At 42.7% G+C, this 15,886-nt stretch overlaps 1 protein-coding gene across 2 annotated transcripts in view; it reads right to left on the bottom strand.

The window, feature by feature from the left end:
- Positions 1 to 15,886, bottom strand: part of ITIH5 (inter-alpha-trypsin inhibitor heavy chain 5) — an 88,079-nt gene that overhangs the window by 63,188 nt on the left and 9,005 nt on the right. For both annotated transcript variants that reach the window (XR_006271531.1, XM_043479254.1), the window contains exon 2: positions 12,445 to 12,489. Coding sequence is in view for 1 of the 2 variants with exons in the window: in XM_043479254.1 (XP_043335189.1) it covers positions 12,445 to 12,489 (45 nt within the window). In the remaining variant the exon portion in view is untranslated. The remainder of the gene's footprint in view (positions 1 to 12,444; positions 12,490 to 15,886) is intronic.

The raw sequence follows: 15,886 nt of genomic DNA, 5'->3' as shown, positions 1-15,886 counted from the left end.
CATTGTACTATAATTTCAGCTAAGTGTCCTCATCACAAGCATTGAGCCAGGCCAGAGTAGGGGCGGGGTTAAAGACAGAGTTTTGGAGACTATTCATCTGGTGGCTGAACTTTAAGTAGAAAAAAAAAAAAAAAGATCTAACTGCATTTGAAAGATTTTCACCTAAAAAGAAAAGAAGTTCTCTCATTTGGTCTGAGAAGGAATTATTTCAAAACAATGGTTCCCAAGATGTGGTCCACAGATCAGCAACAACAGTATCACCCAGAAACTTTTGTTAAAAATGCAGAAACTTTAACACATATATGTGCAATCTATAAAAAGGGTACTGACGAACCTATCTGCAGGGCAGGAATGGAGACGCAGACACAGAGAACGGACTTGTGGACACAGTGGGCAAAGAGGAAGGTGGGACGAATTGAGAGATTAGCATTGACCTACATACTGTACTGGGCTTCCCCAGTGGCTCAGTTGCAAAGAATCTGCCTGCCAATGCAGGAGACCCAGGAGAAGCAAGTTTGATCCCTGGGTTGGGAAGATCCCTTGGAGGAGGAAATGGCAGTCGACTCCAGTATTCTTGCCTGGAGAATCCCCATGGACAGAAGAGCCTGGTGGGCTAGAGTCCACAGGGTCCCAAAGAGTCAGACAGGACTGAAGCGACTCAGCATGCACATATACACTACCACGCGTGAAGCAGACAGCTATCGGGAAGCTGCTGGACAGTACAGGATGCTCAGCTTGGTGCTCTGTGATGGCAAGAGGGGTGGGACGGCAGCGTGGGAGGAAGTCTCAAGAGGCGGGGATATATGTATACCTACAGCTGATTCACGTTCTTGTACAGCAGAAACTAACACTGTAAAGCAGTGATCCTCTGATTAAAATATTAAAAAATTTTTAGAAGAAGAAATGTAGTTTCTCGGACTCCACCCCAAACTCACAGAGCAAGAATCTCAGGGGGCCAGTCCAGCAATCTATGCTTCAACATGCCCTCTAAGGGACTCTGATGTTTGAGAAATACTTTTTAAAATTAATATAGCTAGATGACACTTCACGTATTTCTGCTATAGTTTTATAATATCTGTAAATTGAGAGGGCTTCCCAGGTGGCTCTGTAGTAAAGAAGTTGCCTGTCAAGAGTGAGACATGGGTTTGACCCCTGGGTCAGGAAGATCCCCTGGAGAAGGAAAATGGCAACTCACTCCAGTATTCTTGCCTGTGAAATTCCATGGACGGAGAAGCCTGGTGGGCTACAGTCCATGGGGTTGCAAAGAGTTGGACACAACCTAGCAACTAAACAACAATATAAATTGAGAGGGCTTGAATAAATCACCAAAATTATGTCTTCTTTTGAGATCCAAGAATTTAAAGCAAAGCCAAAAGTAAGGAATAAAACTTTGGATTTTAGGAAATCATTCCTGAAATCAGGAATAACTGATGACAAAATATTCTTTATGTACATCTGGTCTCTTTAGGACAAAGTCTGTTGCATGACGCCACGGTTTCTGGAGAGAATTTGACACAACAGTAAAAACTGCACACCCTCTTCATCTCTTTAGATGTTTGAGTTTACAACCCTGGTTTAATTGGGAGTTGCCCTTGAGCTGCATTTAGACATTGGGTTAATTATTCCAAACTCTATGCTCTGTCTGATCATGACACATTTTACTGGTTTTGTTTTCGGAATTAGACTTCTGTATATTAGAAACACCCCTGAAATGAAGACGGTATAGTGTAAGCTGCAAAGACAACTATGAAGAAAAAGAAACTCAAGTCCAATCCCGTCACTTAACCAATGTAAGATCAGGATAAGGTACTTGCCCCTAGTCACACAGGTGGGAGCTAAGAAACCTAGAGTAAAAAGAAATGAGCTATCAAACCATAAAAAGACATGGTAGAACCATAAATGCATATTCCTAAATGAAAGAAGTCCATATGAAAAGGCTACATACTGTATGACTCCAACCCTATAACGTTCTGGAAAGGGCAAAAGTACAACTATTGCAGGCAGGGGAAGTCTGTGAACAGTCAAGTCCAGGATTTCTAGGGCAGTGAAAATACTCAGTGTTGTTGTTGTTCAGTTGCTAAGTCGCGTCCCAACTCTTTGTGACCTCGTGGATTATAGCCCACCAGTCTCCTCTGTCCATGGAACTCTCTACGCAAGAATATTGGAATGGGGAGCCTCTCCCTTCTCCAGGGAATCTTCCCAAGCCAGGGATCGAACCCTGGCCTCCTTCACTGCAGGTGGATTCTTTACCATCTGAGCCACCAGGGAATCTCAAATTGATGTCCATTGAGTCACTGATGCTATCTAACCATCTCATCTTCTGCTGCCCCCTTCTCCTTTGATATGATAATGATGGATGCATGCTGAGTCGTTTCAGTCATTGTCCAACTCTTTGCGACCCTATGGACTAAAGCCCGCCAGGCTCCTCTGTCCATGGGATACTCCAGGCAAGAATACTGGAGTGGGTTGCCATGCCCTCCTCCAGGGGATCTTCCCAACCCAGGGATGGAACCTACATCTCCCTCATCTCCTGTATTGGCAGGCGGGTTCTTTACCACTAGTGCCACTTGGAAAGCTCCAATAATGATGGATATATGTCATTAAACACTTGTTCAATCCCACAGAATGTACACCAGCAAGAGTGAACCCTAAGGTAAACTATAAACATTGAGTGATTATGACAGGCCAATACCGGTTCATCTTTGGTTAAAAATGTCCCATTCTAGAGAATGATGTTGACGATAGCAGAGGTGAAGCCTGTGTCCGGGTAGGAGCATATAGGAAATCTGCACTTTTCTCTCAACTTTGGTTTAAACCTGAAACTGCTCTAAAAAACAAAGTCAAAGTCTTAATGATACTTGAAACAAAACCCAGCTTAAGAATCGGGAGTCCCTAACTTCCAATCCTGCCTCTTCTGTTAAAGGATTGCAGAAGCTGGCCAGTGAAGGCTTTCACAGCGGTCACTGTTAGCCAGCCAGTAAAATACAAAACTGCCAAAACATTGTAAATATAATGCTGATTTAAAAGTTACCTGTGATCCTCAGAGTTATCACCCATCAAATCATGAATACTCCAGACAGAGCAGGGAGCTGAATGCTTTCTGCACTGGTGTCATCTTCTGACATTTTCCCCCAATTTTTTTCTTATCAATTTATCACTTCTTTACACAAAAGTTGAGTACTAACATAGAAAAAAATCTTGTTAAGTTTATGTCTTTGGTAAGCGGAGAGGACAGTTCTAGCATTCCGAACAAAGCCGAGCTTCATTTGTAGAGGGTCTCTGCCCTGTACTGTTTCTGACATAATGAAAGATCGGCTACACTCGGTACCCTTGAGACTATCTTTGATGTCACGCTGATTTGTTCTCATTTATGAGATAATGATCAGTTAGAATTTCACTGCAACTAAAATGTGACAAAGCACAGTTCATGGCTCATGGCCCCGGGAGACAGGCTGAGAAAAGTTTCAAGAAACTATTTTAGTGTTACTGCTCCTGCCTTGTTACTGGTTTCCCACAAGAGGCTCTGTGTTATTGACACGAACACCCCTTGTCTGGCCGTGATGGCACTGTCTGCTGAAAATCTATTAACACCAATTATGCACTCCTGTATCCCCATCCCTGAAAGCTTTCCCTCCCCTCGTTCCCTGCCCCTCTTGGACTGCAAACACATGGAAAAGAGGGCTCGTGATTTATGCTTTTTTTTTTCCCATGCACAGCTCTCAGCATGGAGTCAAAATCAAAACCAATTACAAAACTGAATTTTCTGAATCGCGAACAATTAAAGAAAAATCTATATCCCCCAACAGGAAATGGTAATAAGTAGTATTTAGTTAAGTTCAACTCTACATTCTAGGATGGATTGGGAAGAAATATTAACATACAATCTGTTCTCTTAAGGTGCAGTGGGAAGAAAGTGCAAAAACATAGGCAGAAACACAGCAAGATACAAGGAGGTATGTATATTTATTTATTGGCTAGAAGACTTTCCACAGTCCAGAAGGAAGAGAAAAACAGTGAAGACTGTAGGAGTAAGAAAAAGCTTTTAAAGAGATATAGAATTTGTATGGAGTGAAAGAGAACAAAAAGAAATTCTAGAAACATAAAAGACATAGAAACAAGAATAAACCAGAGCCCCTTCCTGGCATGGGAATAGAGCAGTTTAGTGAGAGAGAAGGGCATGTCGGGTGAAGAATATTGGCCAGGTTCGTAAAATCGTGAGGAGATGAACCACACCAAGGACAAGCACAGAACCTGGGATGGCAGAGGTTTACGAAAATGTGTCGTAGAAGAAAGGATATGAAACGATGGCCTCAACCTCTGCCAAAGCACAGTGCTTAGAAATCCAACATGCTTTCCATATTTGTATTCGGCTCAGTATTTTGTTTAGGGATGTGGGCAGAAACCAAGCCTTCCTGTGACATAATAATTTCTTCATTATTTTTTCCTACAAAAGCTAAACAGATGGAAAAGCGTTTTGAGGCAGGGAGGGTCTTAATTAGTCAGGGATCAGAGGTTTCCGTGTGACTCATGTGAGCCGTTTAAGATCAAGCCACACAGAAGACATCCCGAGTCACCCACAATGCAGCTGGAAAGGTGACCGGGAGAGTCTGCCACGGGCAGTGCCAGAAGCCAGGCCGCTTCCCAGAGGACTACCCTCCTGCTGTTTGATTCTGGGCTAACAATTCTTCCTCAACCACTAGAATAAATCATCTCAGAGGTGGAAGAGAAACTCAGAAACCACCGCATCCGCTCCCCTCACTTGATGGAGCTTGGCAGTTGGCTGGCTCCAAGTCCAGAGAGGAAACTGAAGTCACTCAGCCGTTTTCGACTCTTCTCGACCCCATGGACCGTAGCCCACCAGGCTCCACTGTCCATGGGGATTCTCCAAGCAAGAATACTGGAGCGGGTTGCCTTTCCTTCTCCAGGGAATCTTCCCAGCCCAGGGATCTAATCTGGGTCTCTAGCACTGCAGGCAGACTCTTTGCCATCTGAGCCACCAGGGAATCCCCAAGTCCAGAGATCTTAACTATTAATAAACCTCAATGCTTCTTCTTTTTTTTAATGCTTCTTCTTTTTTTTTAATGCTTCTTCTTATCAAGAAAAAGTTCATGCTGCTATTTCACGAAGCAGAAGACCCCCAGACACGGCCCCTCCCTGAGGACTGTATTTACCACCTTGGGGAAATAATTTCCTCTCTGTAGACAGAGGGAGTCATCAGTTCTGAATCGCCTATTTGCAGTAACACATTCTATGGCGTGATATTTCATTATGTTTAGAGAAGAAGGCAATGGCACCCCACTCCAGTACTCTTGCCTGGAAAATCCCATGGACAGAGGAGCCTGGTAGGCTGCAGTCCATGGAGTCGCTAGGAGTCCGACACGACTGAGCGACTTCACTTTCACTTCTCACTTTCATGCATTGGAGAAGGAAATGGCAACCCACTCCAGTGTTCTTGCCTGGAGAATCCCAGGGACGGGGGAGCCTGGTGGGCTGCCGTCTATGGGGTCGCACAGAGTCGAACACGACTGAAGTGACTTAGCAGCAGCAGCAGCAGAGAGGAAACACAATAGGCAATTATCACCTTTGCTCAGAAAAACAAAAAATTCTACAATCTCTTAAGATAAATCATGAAGGAACTCCCCTGGTGGTCTGGTGGTTAAGACTCTGAGCTTCCAGTACAGGGGGTATGGTTTCAGTCCCTGATCAGGGGACTAAGATCCTGTGTGCCCACGTGAGTCGTTTAAAAACATAACCAACTCACTCACTTTTTTGTGGTCAAAAAAATTAAAAAAAAAAAAAATTTTAAGATGACCCATGATGGCTAGTGTTGGGAGTAGGGAGACAGATACATACATTAGTAGCTCTCAGTGAAGTAACAGTGCCAGAACCATGCTAACTGCTGAACTGACTGTATTTTCTTCTTTTATAAATCCCTTTTTTTTTAACATCAAGAAAAATAGTAATGTTTTAATATTAGAATACTACAGAAAAATTAAATTACTGAAAACTGGGATTGTAGTCAGTATACAAACACTAATATATAGGTCATTTTTATAGATTATAAAGTGCTTGTTACTACATTTTATTAGCAGTGTATACTGACATAGTTGCTATTGTTGTTTAGTTACTAAGCTGTGTCTGACTCTTTGCAACCCCATGGACTATAGCCCACTGGGCTCCTCTGTTCATGGGATTCTCCAGGCAAGAATACTGGAATGGGTTGCCATCTCCTTCTCCAAGGGATCTTGCTGACCCAGGGGTCGAATCCACATCGCCTGCATCGCAGGCAGATTCTTACCACTTAGCCATCAGGGAAGCCCTATACTGACATTACCTTCTAAAGAAAAAAAGTGAATGTTTAGGCTGAGTGTAATTTTATTTTATTTTATTTTATTTTAGGCTGAGTGTAATTTTAAAGATTAATAAGACAGGGACTTCCCTGGTGGTCCAGTGGTTAAGAATCCACCTTCCAACACAGGGGATGTTGGTTCAATCCCTGGTCGGGGAACTAAGACCCCATACGCCAAGGAGCAACTGAGCCTGTGTACTGCAATGAAAGATCCCAGGTGCCAACACAGCCAAATAAATAAATATATTTTTAAAAAACTTAATACAATGGAAGAGGTAGGTTTCTGCTGAGTATGTTATTGAGTTATGCTGGTGGCAGTAGGGGTGGGGTGGGTCCTTTGTATGTCCTTTCCATTTGTCTTCTGAGGTAGGGGTAGGGATTGTGTGCTTAATTCACAGGACATCAATTTTACATTGTTATATTATTTTCTATATTCTTGATGCTCTGGCATTTGGGGATTTGACCTTGGAGAGGTTGTTCCTCCCCTCCCAGGGTCAGCTGATTCCTGGAGATAGCAAAAGTTGCCCTGCGAGCACACCTTCAAGATACAACCAATCAGTAATAGCATCTCCCCATCCCAGTCACCTACCTTACCAAGCCCTTGCACACCAGCCAATATTCCCCCTGCCCCAAATCACCCCATGGTCAGACTCTGGAGCCCAGAGCTTGCCAAAATTATTTCAGCTACCCAGTCCTACAGTCCATGGGGTCACAAAGAGCTGGACACAACTGAATGAATAAACCACCATCCAGTCCTAAGGTTACTCGGCACCCCTAACCTGACTCATCAATTCCTTCCTGCATAAACCACAATAAAGGCTCTAGGCCATGCTCTCCCCTCTGACCCTGCTGCCCCGAGTGACCTGGTGCTTCTCCACATGGCCCTGCATGCCACTCGTCCCTGGGGACCTGTGAGTGTAAACTTCCTCCTTCGTGACGGTCATTTCTGTGTCTGCGTGTCTCACCACATCCGCTCAAAACAAATCTTAGCTGCAAATTTTAGAATCTCTGCTACAAAGGGGAGGCCAAGATGTGGCTCTGCCATTGGGAGGTTAAGGTATGACAGTGAATTGTTCTAGGAAAACCAGGCCAGTAGTTGTTGAACACCAAGGAGACTCCGACAAAAAGATACTCCTGCTTTTCAAAAGGTAAACACTGTTAGCATCTGTGACAGCAGAGAGCTTTCTTAAAAGGGTATCTAATTAATTCAGAATAAAATCAAAGGCATGTCCCCAGGGGTCCATGAGCTGGGAGTGATAGGAAGATCCCAGCTGTCGCCACCACATCCTCTTCACTAATCAGAGTAGAGAACGTTCACATTAGTGTGGCACAGCTAGAACGTGAAATACAAGGAAACTTTGGGTAAACCAAGGCTACAGAGGCAGACAGGAGCCAGATCACGGAGCGGGGGTGAAGTGGGAGGGTGGGCTTAAACGTCCTCAGAGTTAATCGTACAGGTGACACAAAGTCACTGACTTTTTGCTTTCATTTTAGTCACTAAGTCGTGTCCAACTGTTTTCCAACCCCATAGCCTGTAGCCTGCCAGGCTCCTCTATCCATGGAATTTTCCAGGCAGAAATACTGGAGTGGGTGGCCATTTCCTCTTCCAGGGGATGTTCCTGACTCAGGGGATCAAACCCAAGTCTCCTGCATTGGTAGTCGGCTTCTTTACCACTGAGCCACCAGGGAAGCCACAAAGCCACTGAAGACATTTGCAAAAGAGAGTGATACACCAGACCCATGCTGGAAAGATCATTCTGGTACTGTCTGGATGGGTAAATGAAGTCAACATTAATAAATTTGTATGATACTTGTTAAAGAGAGGCTTTCTACATTCTTAGATTTCTAAAGAAAAATCTGAGTGATTATATGAAACAGTTAAAGGGTCAAGAGAATCTTTGTAACTACAAATGAAAATAAGAAAAGTAAACTTATTTATTACTCAGGAACTTAAAGCCTTTATAATGACAAATATTTCATAAACAAAGCTAATAGACAAATGACAGACTTAGGGAAGAACTCTTCCAATTCAGAATACAGAGTATCCAAAACACACAGAGATCTCCCACATACTGAGAAGTGCGGGCGTGCACGCTAAGTCGTTTCAGTCATGTCTGACTCTCTGCGACTCTATGGGCTGTAGCCTGCTAGGCTCCTTCCTCTGTCCACAGGATTTCTCAGGCAAGAATACTGGAGTGGGTTGCCATGCCCTCGTCCAGGGAATCTTCCCAACCCGGGATCAAACCCATGTCTCTTTGTCTCCTGCATTGGCAGATGGGTTCTTTACCACTAATGCCATTTGGGAAGCCCATACTGACAATCAGGAGATAAAAATCACAAAAGAGGGCTTCTCTGGTGGGGTAGCCATAAAGAATCCGCCTACCAATGCAGGAGACGTGGGTTCTATTCCTGGGCAGGAAGATCCCCTGGAGAAGGAAATGGCAACCCATTCCAGTATTCTTACCTGGGAAAGCCCATGGACAGAGGAGCCTGGTGGGCTACAGTGCATGCAGCTGCAAAGAATTGGACATGACTTAGGGACTAAGCAACAGGAAAAATTTGAAAAGAAATTGCAATAGAAAAATGGCTGCAGGACCTGAAAAACAACTCATGGAAGAACGACTCTGTATGGAGAAAAATCCAAACTCATAAGTCAGGGGAATACACACTGAAGGACTGATATCACTTTATATTTTAGAGACTGACAAATCAAAGAGAGTAATTCTATTGTTGCTGGCGGAAATGTGCATATTCGTCATTGCTAATAGAAATGAAATTAGTACAGAAAGTACTAGGAGTATTCAAAAACTAGTCTGACTACATCTATCAAAATTTTTTAAAATGCATGTGCACTTTGATCCAGCAACCCTACTACTGAAAATCTTGGCCACAGCATTAAAAGCATCCACTTACTAGAAAAAGCAAAAAAGTTTTTGCAGCAGCGTTTATAGACGCCAAAAAATTGAAACCATACTGAAAGCTCAATAGTAGAATGCTTGATAAACGATAGTGTGCCAACGACATGGTATATTTTTCATCATCTAGAAGGGACAGATTTAGGCCACGTGAGGCACTGTTGAGTGAAAATAATAAGAAACAAATACATTCAGGTGAGAAGGCAGTTGGGTGTAATAGTGGCAAGCACAAACTCAGAAGCCAGACTGTTGGGACTCAAAACCCTTGTTCGATCACCTCTTATGGAAAGTGTAACCTTGGATAAATGACTGTTTTCTTGTTTGTAAAATGTGTCTGTATTTGGCTGAGCTAGAACACAAGAGATACTCAGGACAACACCTGGCCTGTGGTCAGCATGCAAAAACAGCAGTTGTATTTACATGGTCCCACTGTCTGATAGCATACATGAAAAATCTTAAACTTGCAAATGTATACAAGGGTCCCCACCTTCCTCTGCTGTTTTTTGTTTTTTTTTTCCTCAGTGGTACTTTTCTTCTCCATTCCTAACACATTTAACCATTTACTTATAGACTTTGCCTATCTCTGCCCCTCTTTAGAATTCAAGCTCTATGAAAGACAGTGTCTTGCCTGTTTGTCCATTGCTGGATTGCCAATGCCTTGAACAGTGCTGGGCAGACAGTGAGGACTCAACAAAATCCTTAAATGAATGAATATGTGCATCTATGTCTTGCTGGGAGCAAGGGCTCCTCCCTTTTTTATGAATTTTTACTGAAGAATTGATGCTTTTGAACTGTGGTGTTGGAGAAGATTCTTGAGAGTCCCTTGGACTGTAAAGAGATCCAACCAGTCAATCCTAAAGGAAGTCAGTCCTGAATATTCATTGGAAGAACTGATGCTGAAGCTCCAATACTTTGGCCACCTAATGTGAAGAACTGACTCATTGGAAAAGACCCTGATGCTGGGAAAGACTGAAGGCAGGAGGAGAAGGGGACGACAGAGGATGAGATGGTTGGATGGCATCACCGTCTTGATGGACATGAGTTTGAGCAAACTCCAGGAGTTGGTGATGGACAGGGAAGCCTGGTGTGCTGCAGTCCATGGGGTTGCAGAGTCAGATGTGACTGAGCAACTGAACTGAACTGAAGTATGGTTGATTTACAATGATGTGCTAGTTTTTGCTGTTATACACACATATATCCACTCCTGTTTAGATTCTACTCCCATATAGGTCATTACAGAGTATTGAGTAGAGTTCCCTGTGCTGTACTGCAGCAGTCTCCTATCTTTTTGGCACCAGGAACCCATTTCATGCAGACAGTTCTTCCATGGATCAGAAGGCTAAGGGATGGTTTCAGGATGATTCAAGTGCATTATATTTATTGTGCACTTTATTTCTATTATTATTACATTGGCTCCATGTCAGATCATCAGACATAAGATCCTAGAGGTTGGCGACCCCCTCAGAGTTCAGCACCCCTCTCGTGGTCAAACCAACCAAGTACCAGGTATGTAGGTGTCGCCTGGCCCTCTCTGTATCACTACCTGGGAACTGATCTGGAGGACAGGCTCCAATGGCGCTGCTCTGACTTCCACTCTTACTGTGAGTCATAAATCATCTATTGTCTCTGGCCCAGGAGTCTCCTGTTTTGTGCCAGCATCCATGAAATAGCAACAGACAAGCTTCCTGGCTTGTACATAGGGTAAAAATCTAGACTCTTCACAATTCTTTACCCATTTATGTTCACATATTGAAGGAGTCTTTGGGCCTATAAAAGAAAACAACAGTCTCAAAGGCCCTTGCTGAATCATCTAACTTTGGAGAAAACAAAACCAAACTTTAGGTCCTGCCCTGATGCTCCAGGCCGGTTGTATCTATCTGGGACTTATCACCTCCTGTCCAGAAACCTTCCACCCCCTACGCCTGCCCAGAAGACTTATTGCCCCCTGCCCAACTACAAATGCCATGTCAACTAAAGAATACCCAAAACATCCCGCCTGATTAACGTTTCCCTTATCGCTTCCACAAACCTCCCTATAAATATGGAGCCTCCCTGATCCCTCTGGGCGTGGGATCAGCCTGGTTGTTAGGCCAACTATTGCCCCTCCTTGCCTGAATAAAGGTAACCTACTTCCGTTGAGGTCATCTCTCCTTCTTTTCTGCCTCAGCCCGAACTATACCTTACACATATGTCTGTCTATGTTATGTGAACATGCAGCAAAACAGAAAAAGACTGAGGGTAATAAATCTGGGGAGGCAGGATCGTGAAGATTGGGGTGGGCAGGGAGGAGTAAGCCATGCAGAAAATGATGAGAATACAAAGTCCCGGTCCAAATAAAGGCGGGAATGATTGTGACGTTGGTCGTGAGCAATTCAGCAAGAATTCAGACACCAGCCAGGAGCAGGGAGTAAACATCTTGGGTTTATGGCTTATCCGTGAGGGTGTGCAGAGGATTCCGTATCCTCAGAGCCTGAAGGCGTGTCCCCACACTTGGATACATCACTGTACACACCGTGGGAAGGAAGGACTGAGGTCATTTCAAATAAACACTTAGAATCCTGAATGTTTCCCCAAGTTCCATCTGGGAGCCTGCAGCATACACCGAGAGCCTGGCCCAACTTCTATCACATGAAGCTTCAATCTACAAATGGGAATTCTCTGCTTGCTTTCACTGTTTACTTCCTAACGCCATCTTTATTTCTTGTGTAAGAACATTACTAAGAAAAGGAAAGGTTCACTTAGATGTTAGCTTTTTTCTAAGAAGGTCTTTGAAAACTTCACACTTCATCCTTATCCTTTTACTGTAATAATCAGTTCTCTTTTCAGAAAAACATCCATTTAAAGAAAAAGTTTATTAAAGAAAGGTTTATAAAAGCTATGCTGAGGACTTTGTGGTGGTTGACTGGATAAGATTCCATGCTTCCAATGCAAGGGGTGAGAGTTCAATCCCTGGTCGGAGAACTAAGATCCCCCATGTTGTGAAGCCAAAAAAAAAAAAAAGAACATGACAATACCATCATAATAAACATTTTTTTAAAAGCTATGCTGTTTCACATTCAATTTCTTCTACATGCAACTTTAAGGTTTGAAGTAGCTGTGAGCACAGCTGTTACCTGGTTCCAAATACACAGACTCGTGAGGGGTACAGAATTTTAAGAGAATTTATGTGAATATACTTACCAGCCTTTGCAACAGCCTGACTTGCCTTGGGATCCTGAGTCCAACCTAGAAGGAAAAAAGAGACATGAACTACGATTGTGAGGTCATTCTCACGTGAGTTAGTTACACGAAGAGGGTTAAGACCCACGAAGGCACATGAAGAGTTATCCACCACTTGAAAAGCAGTTTTGACTTTGAACCAGGAAGCACCCAGAACAAGGTTAGAATTCATGCTTCTCAGATCTGGCTGGCTGCTTAACCCACAATATCACACCACCTCCTCATCTGGGGGTTCTTATATCTGTTAGGGGAGCAGATGAAATGACCAGAACAGAGTTCATTAGAATATCTGTATTCAGGGCCTTCCCTGGCAGTCCAGTGGGCAAGACTTCACCTTCCAATGCAGGGAGCTGGGGTTCACTCCCGGGTCGGGGAGCTGGGTTCCACATGCCTCGCAGCCAAAAAAGCAAAACATTAGTCAGAGACAATACTGTAACAAATTCAACAAAGGCCTGAAAGATGGTCCACATAAAGAGAAAAAAATTTAAAAAAAAAAGAGTATTTGTATTCGGTTTCCATTTATTTTTGGCTTGAAAATCAACTCTTTGCAGTTGTGTCTGTTACAATGAATAAACATGTCCGCTTGCCTCTGATGGGTTCATTCATTCCGCTCAAAACCCCAGGAAGTTCTGGAGGCAAAACTGAACTTACCTTGAACTTTCTTACTGTGTTTCTTCTGGATGATTTGCTATACTTTCCCACAGGCAGAGGAGGGGTACAGGAAGGTGATAGCATCCTTAGTTTTAAAAATCATCTAATAATTAACCAGCCCCTCTGGACTCATGTAGAAGTCCTAGCTGGTTGCCAACCACTTCTCAAGATAAATCACTGTTTAAAGAACAGAAGTGTGGACTCCACTGCTGTGAGTAATAAGTCGGCCTTCCTGGAGGGCAGTAAGACATTGTTGATCAAAACCTTGGAAAATATGCTTAGACTTTACACAAACCTTTTTTAACAGCTTTGTAAGGTATAACTTACAAATGATAAAATTTGTTCTTTTAATGTGCACAAAAACCTTGGAAAATATGCTTAGACTTTACACAAAACTTTTTTAACAGCTTCATAAGGTATAACTTACAAACAATAAAATTCGCTCCTTCAACGTGCACAATTCAAGTTTTTAAAATATATTCACAGGGCTGGGCAAACCATCACAATCAATTTAGAACACTTTTATCCCCAAAGAAACCCTGCTTTACCTGTCACTTCCAACTCCAGCCTTTCCCTGGCCCTAGGCACCCATTAATCTACTTTGTCTCTATGGATTTACTCATCCTGGGCATTTCGTATAAATGGAATCGTACAATATGTGGTCATTTTTTACTGGCCCTTTCCACTTAGCATAATCTTGTAGATTTATTAGCACTTCATTCTTTTTTATGTCTGAATAATAGTCTATCATGTGGATACATCACATTGTGTTTAGCCACTTCCCAGTTGTCGGACTCTAAGGTTATTTCCACCTTTTGGCTATTATTTATACTGTGGAACTTGCATGGATATTCACATGGATGTCTCTGTGCTTTTATTTCCTTTATAAGTGGAATTCCTGGGTCATATGGTAAATTTGACTTTTGAGAAATAGATACACCAGTTTGCAAAGTAGCTGCAACATTTTACATTCCCACCAGTATGCATGTCTTTTAATTTAGAAAGCCTACTTTCAGAAAATATCAATTGGGGGTGGGGGGGGCGAATATCAATACAAAAAAAAAAATGAAAGCATGAAAAGACTTCTTGGCAACTTTTAAAATAATTGTTGATCCTTGTAAATAGCCTAACATATACTTTAAAAATGGTTTGGTTAAATATATTATGATATAGTGATTAATCAGAATACAGCTATTAAAAATAATGGTATGGACCTACAGTTATTGACTTCAAATGTTAGTTTTACTGGACTTCTGAGCTGTTCACTAAATATTTCTCTAGCTGTCTGCTGGAAAGATTGCATTTCCTGGCCCCTGGTGGGAAGACAGAGCCACGTGACTGGTTCTGGCCAATAACTTATGAAGGTAAGTGGCCTCTGTCACTTCTCCACCAAGGACTCGATAGAAGATATGAGATTCTCCAGAACTGCCTTTTCTCACCTGCACAGTAAGTAGTAACATTTGAGAGGTTGCTGCTCCGTCAAGCCCAAGGTCACACTTGCTCCACTGACACCCCAAGATGGACATCATACAAGCAAGAAACAAACGTTCATCTAATTTATGGTTGCCAGGTAGTGGGGAGAAGGATGGAGAGAAGGGACGGTTAGAGCACTGGGGATGGACATGTACACACCGCTGTATTTAAAATGGATAACCAATAAGGACCTGCCGTATGGCACAGGGGACTCTGCTCAATGTCATGTGGCAGCCTAGGTGGGAGGGGGATCTTGGGGGAGAAGGGATACGTGTGTATGTATGGCTGAGTCCCTTTGCGATCCACCTGAAACTATTACAACATTGTTAATCGGCTATACTCCAATACAAAATAAAAAGTTTTTTAAGAAAGAAATAAATGTCATTTAAAGCATTGCAGTTTGGGGGTTCTTACCCCAGTTCAGCCTGGCCTGTCCTCACTGATACAGTCAGACACACTTTGAATGATTAAATCAGATAACAAAATGCTATCTTTACCAATCTCATTTTTTAAGTATGTGTCTGTATGTGCAGAACACACCCAAAATTTTAATGGCAATTACCTCTGAATGTCTGAATTTTTTTTTCTTTAAACTCTTCTGTAGTACCTTAGTTTTGTATCACTTGCAAATAGAAAAAACAATAAAGATATTTCCATTCTGTAAACTAAAAATCTGGTTTAATCATGATCCTTTTCCGATCCCTTCTGAAAATAGATATGTGCTACTGTAAATTACAATTATAAGCCATCATAGAGTCTCCTATCCTACAGAACATGGAATAGGAAGAATTAGTATAGGATTTCAGTTGACATATGCTCTCATGCCAAATAAGAACCAGTCACTAGGAGGCTACTGGTTCCTATTTCTAAAATGAGGTGGAATGATTTGAACAGTCCAAAGGAAACCAGAATCAGTGTCTTGGGCAAGGTCTCCCCCAGTTCTGCAGGTCCGTCTCAGGCCTCTCCCTTCCTAAAATTGTGGAATCCGCTGGGGACCACTTAAATAACTAACCATGGTCAGAAGGGAAGCCTGGCCCTGCTCAGGTATTGCGTTCTCTGGTTGATCTAAAGTATTCTCTTTGAAGTCTCCTCCTTTGAAGAATAGGTTTTCCAAGAAAATAAACAAGCATTCAGGAGAACAAGAGAAGTTGGTTTTTCATTTTTGAGGTGGCTATCTGATATCTCAGGGGATCACCATGGCAACACTTGAGTCCACATTTAGACACAGACCAAACCAGAATCAAAACTTCCTGGTGCACAGAGATTCCTGGTGCCAGCT

This window comes from Cervus canadensis, chromosome 10, assembly GCF_019320065.1.
Source record: "Cervus canadensis isolate Bull #8, Minnesota chromosome 10, ASM1932006v1, whole genome shotgun sequence".
Lineage (NCBI taxonomy): Eukaryota > Metazoa > Chordata > Mammalia > Artiodactyla > Cervidae > Cervus > Cervus canadensis.
The sequence above is the reverse complement of the archived record's forward strand: the minus strand, read 5'-3'. Positions and strand labels throughout refer to the sequence as shown.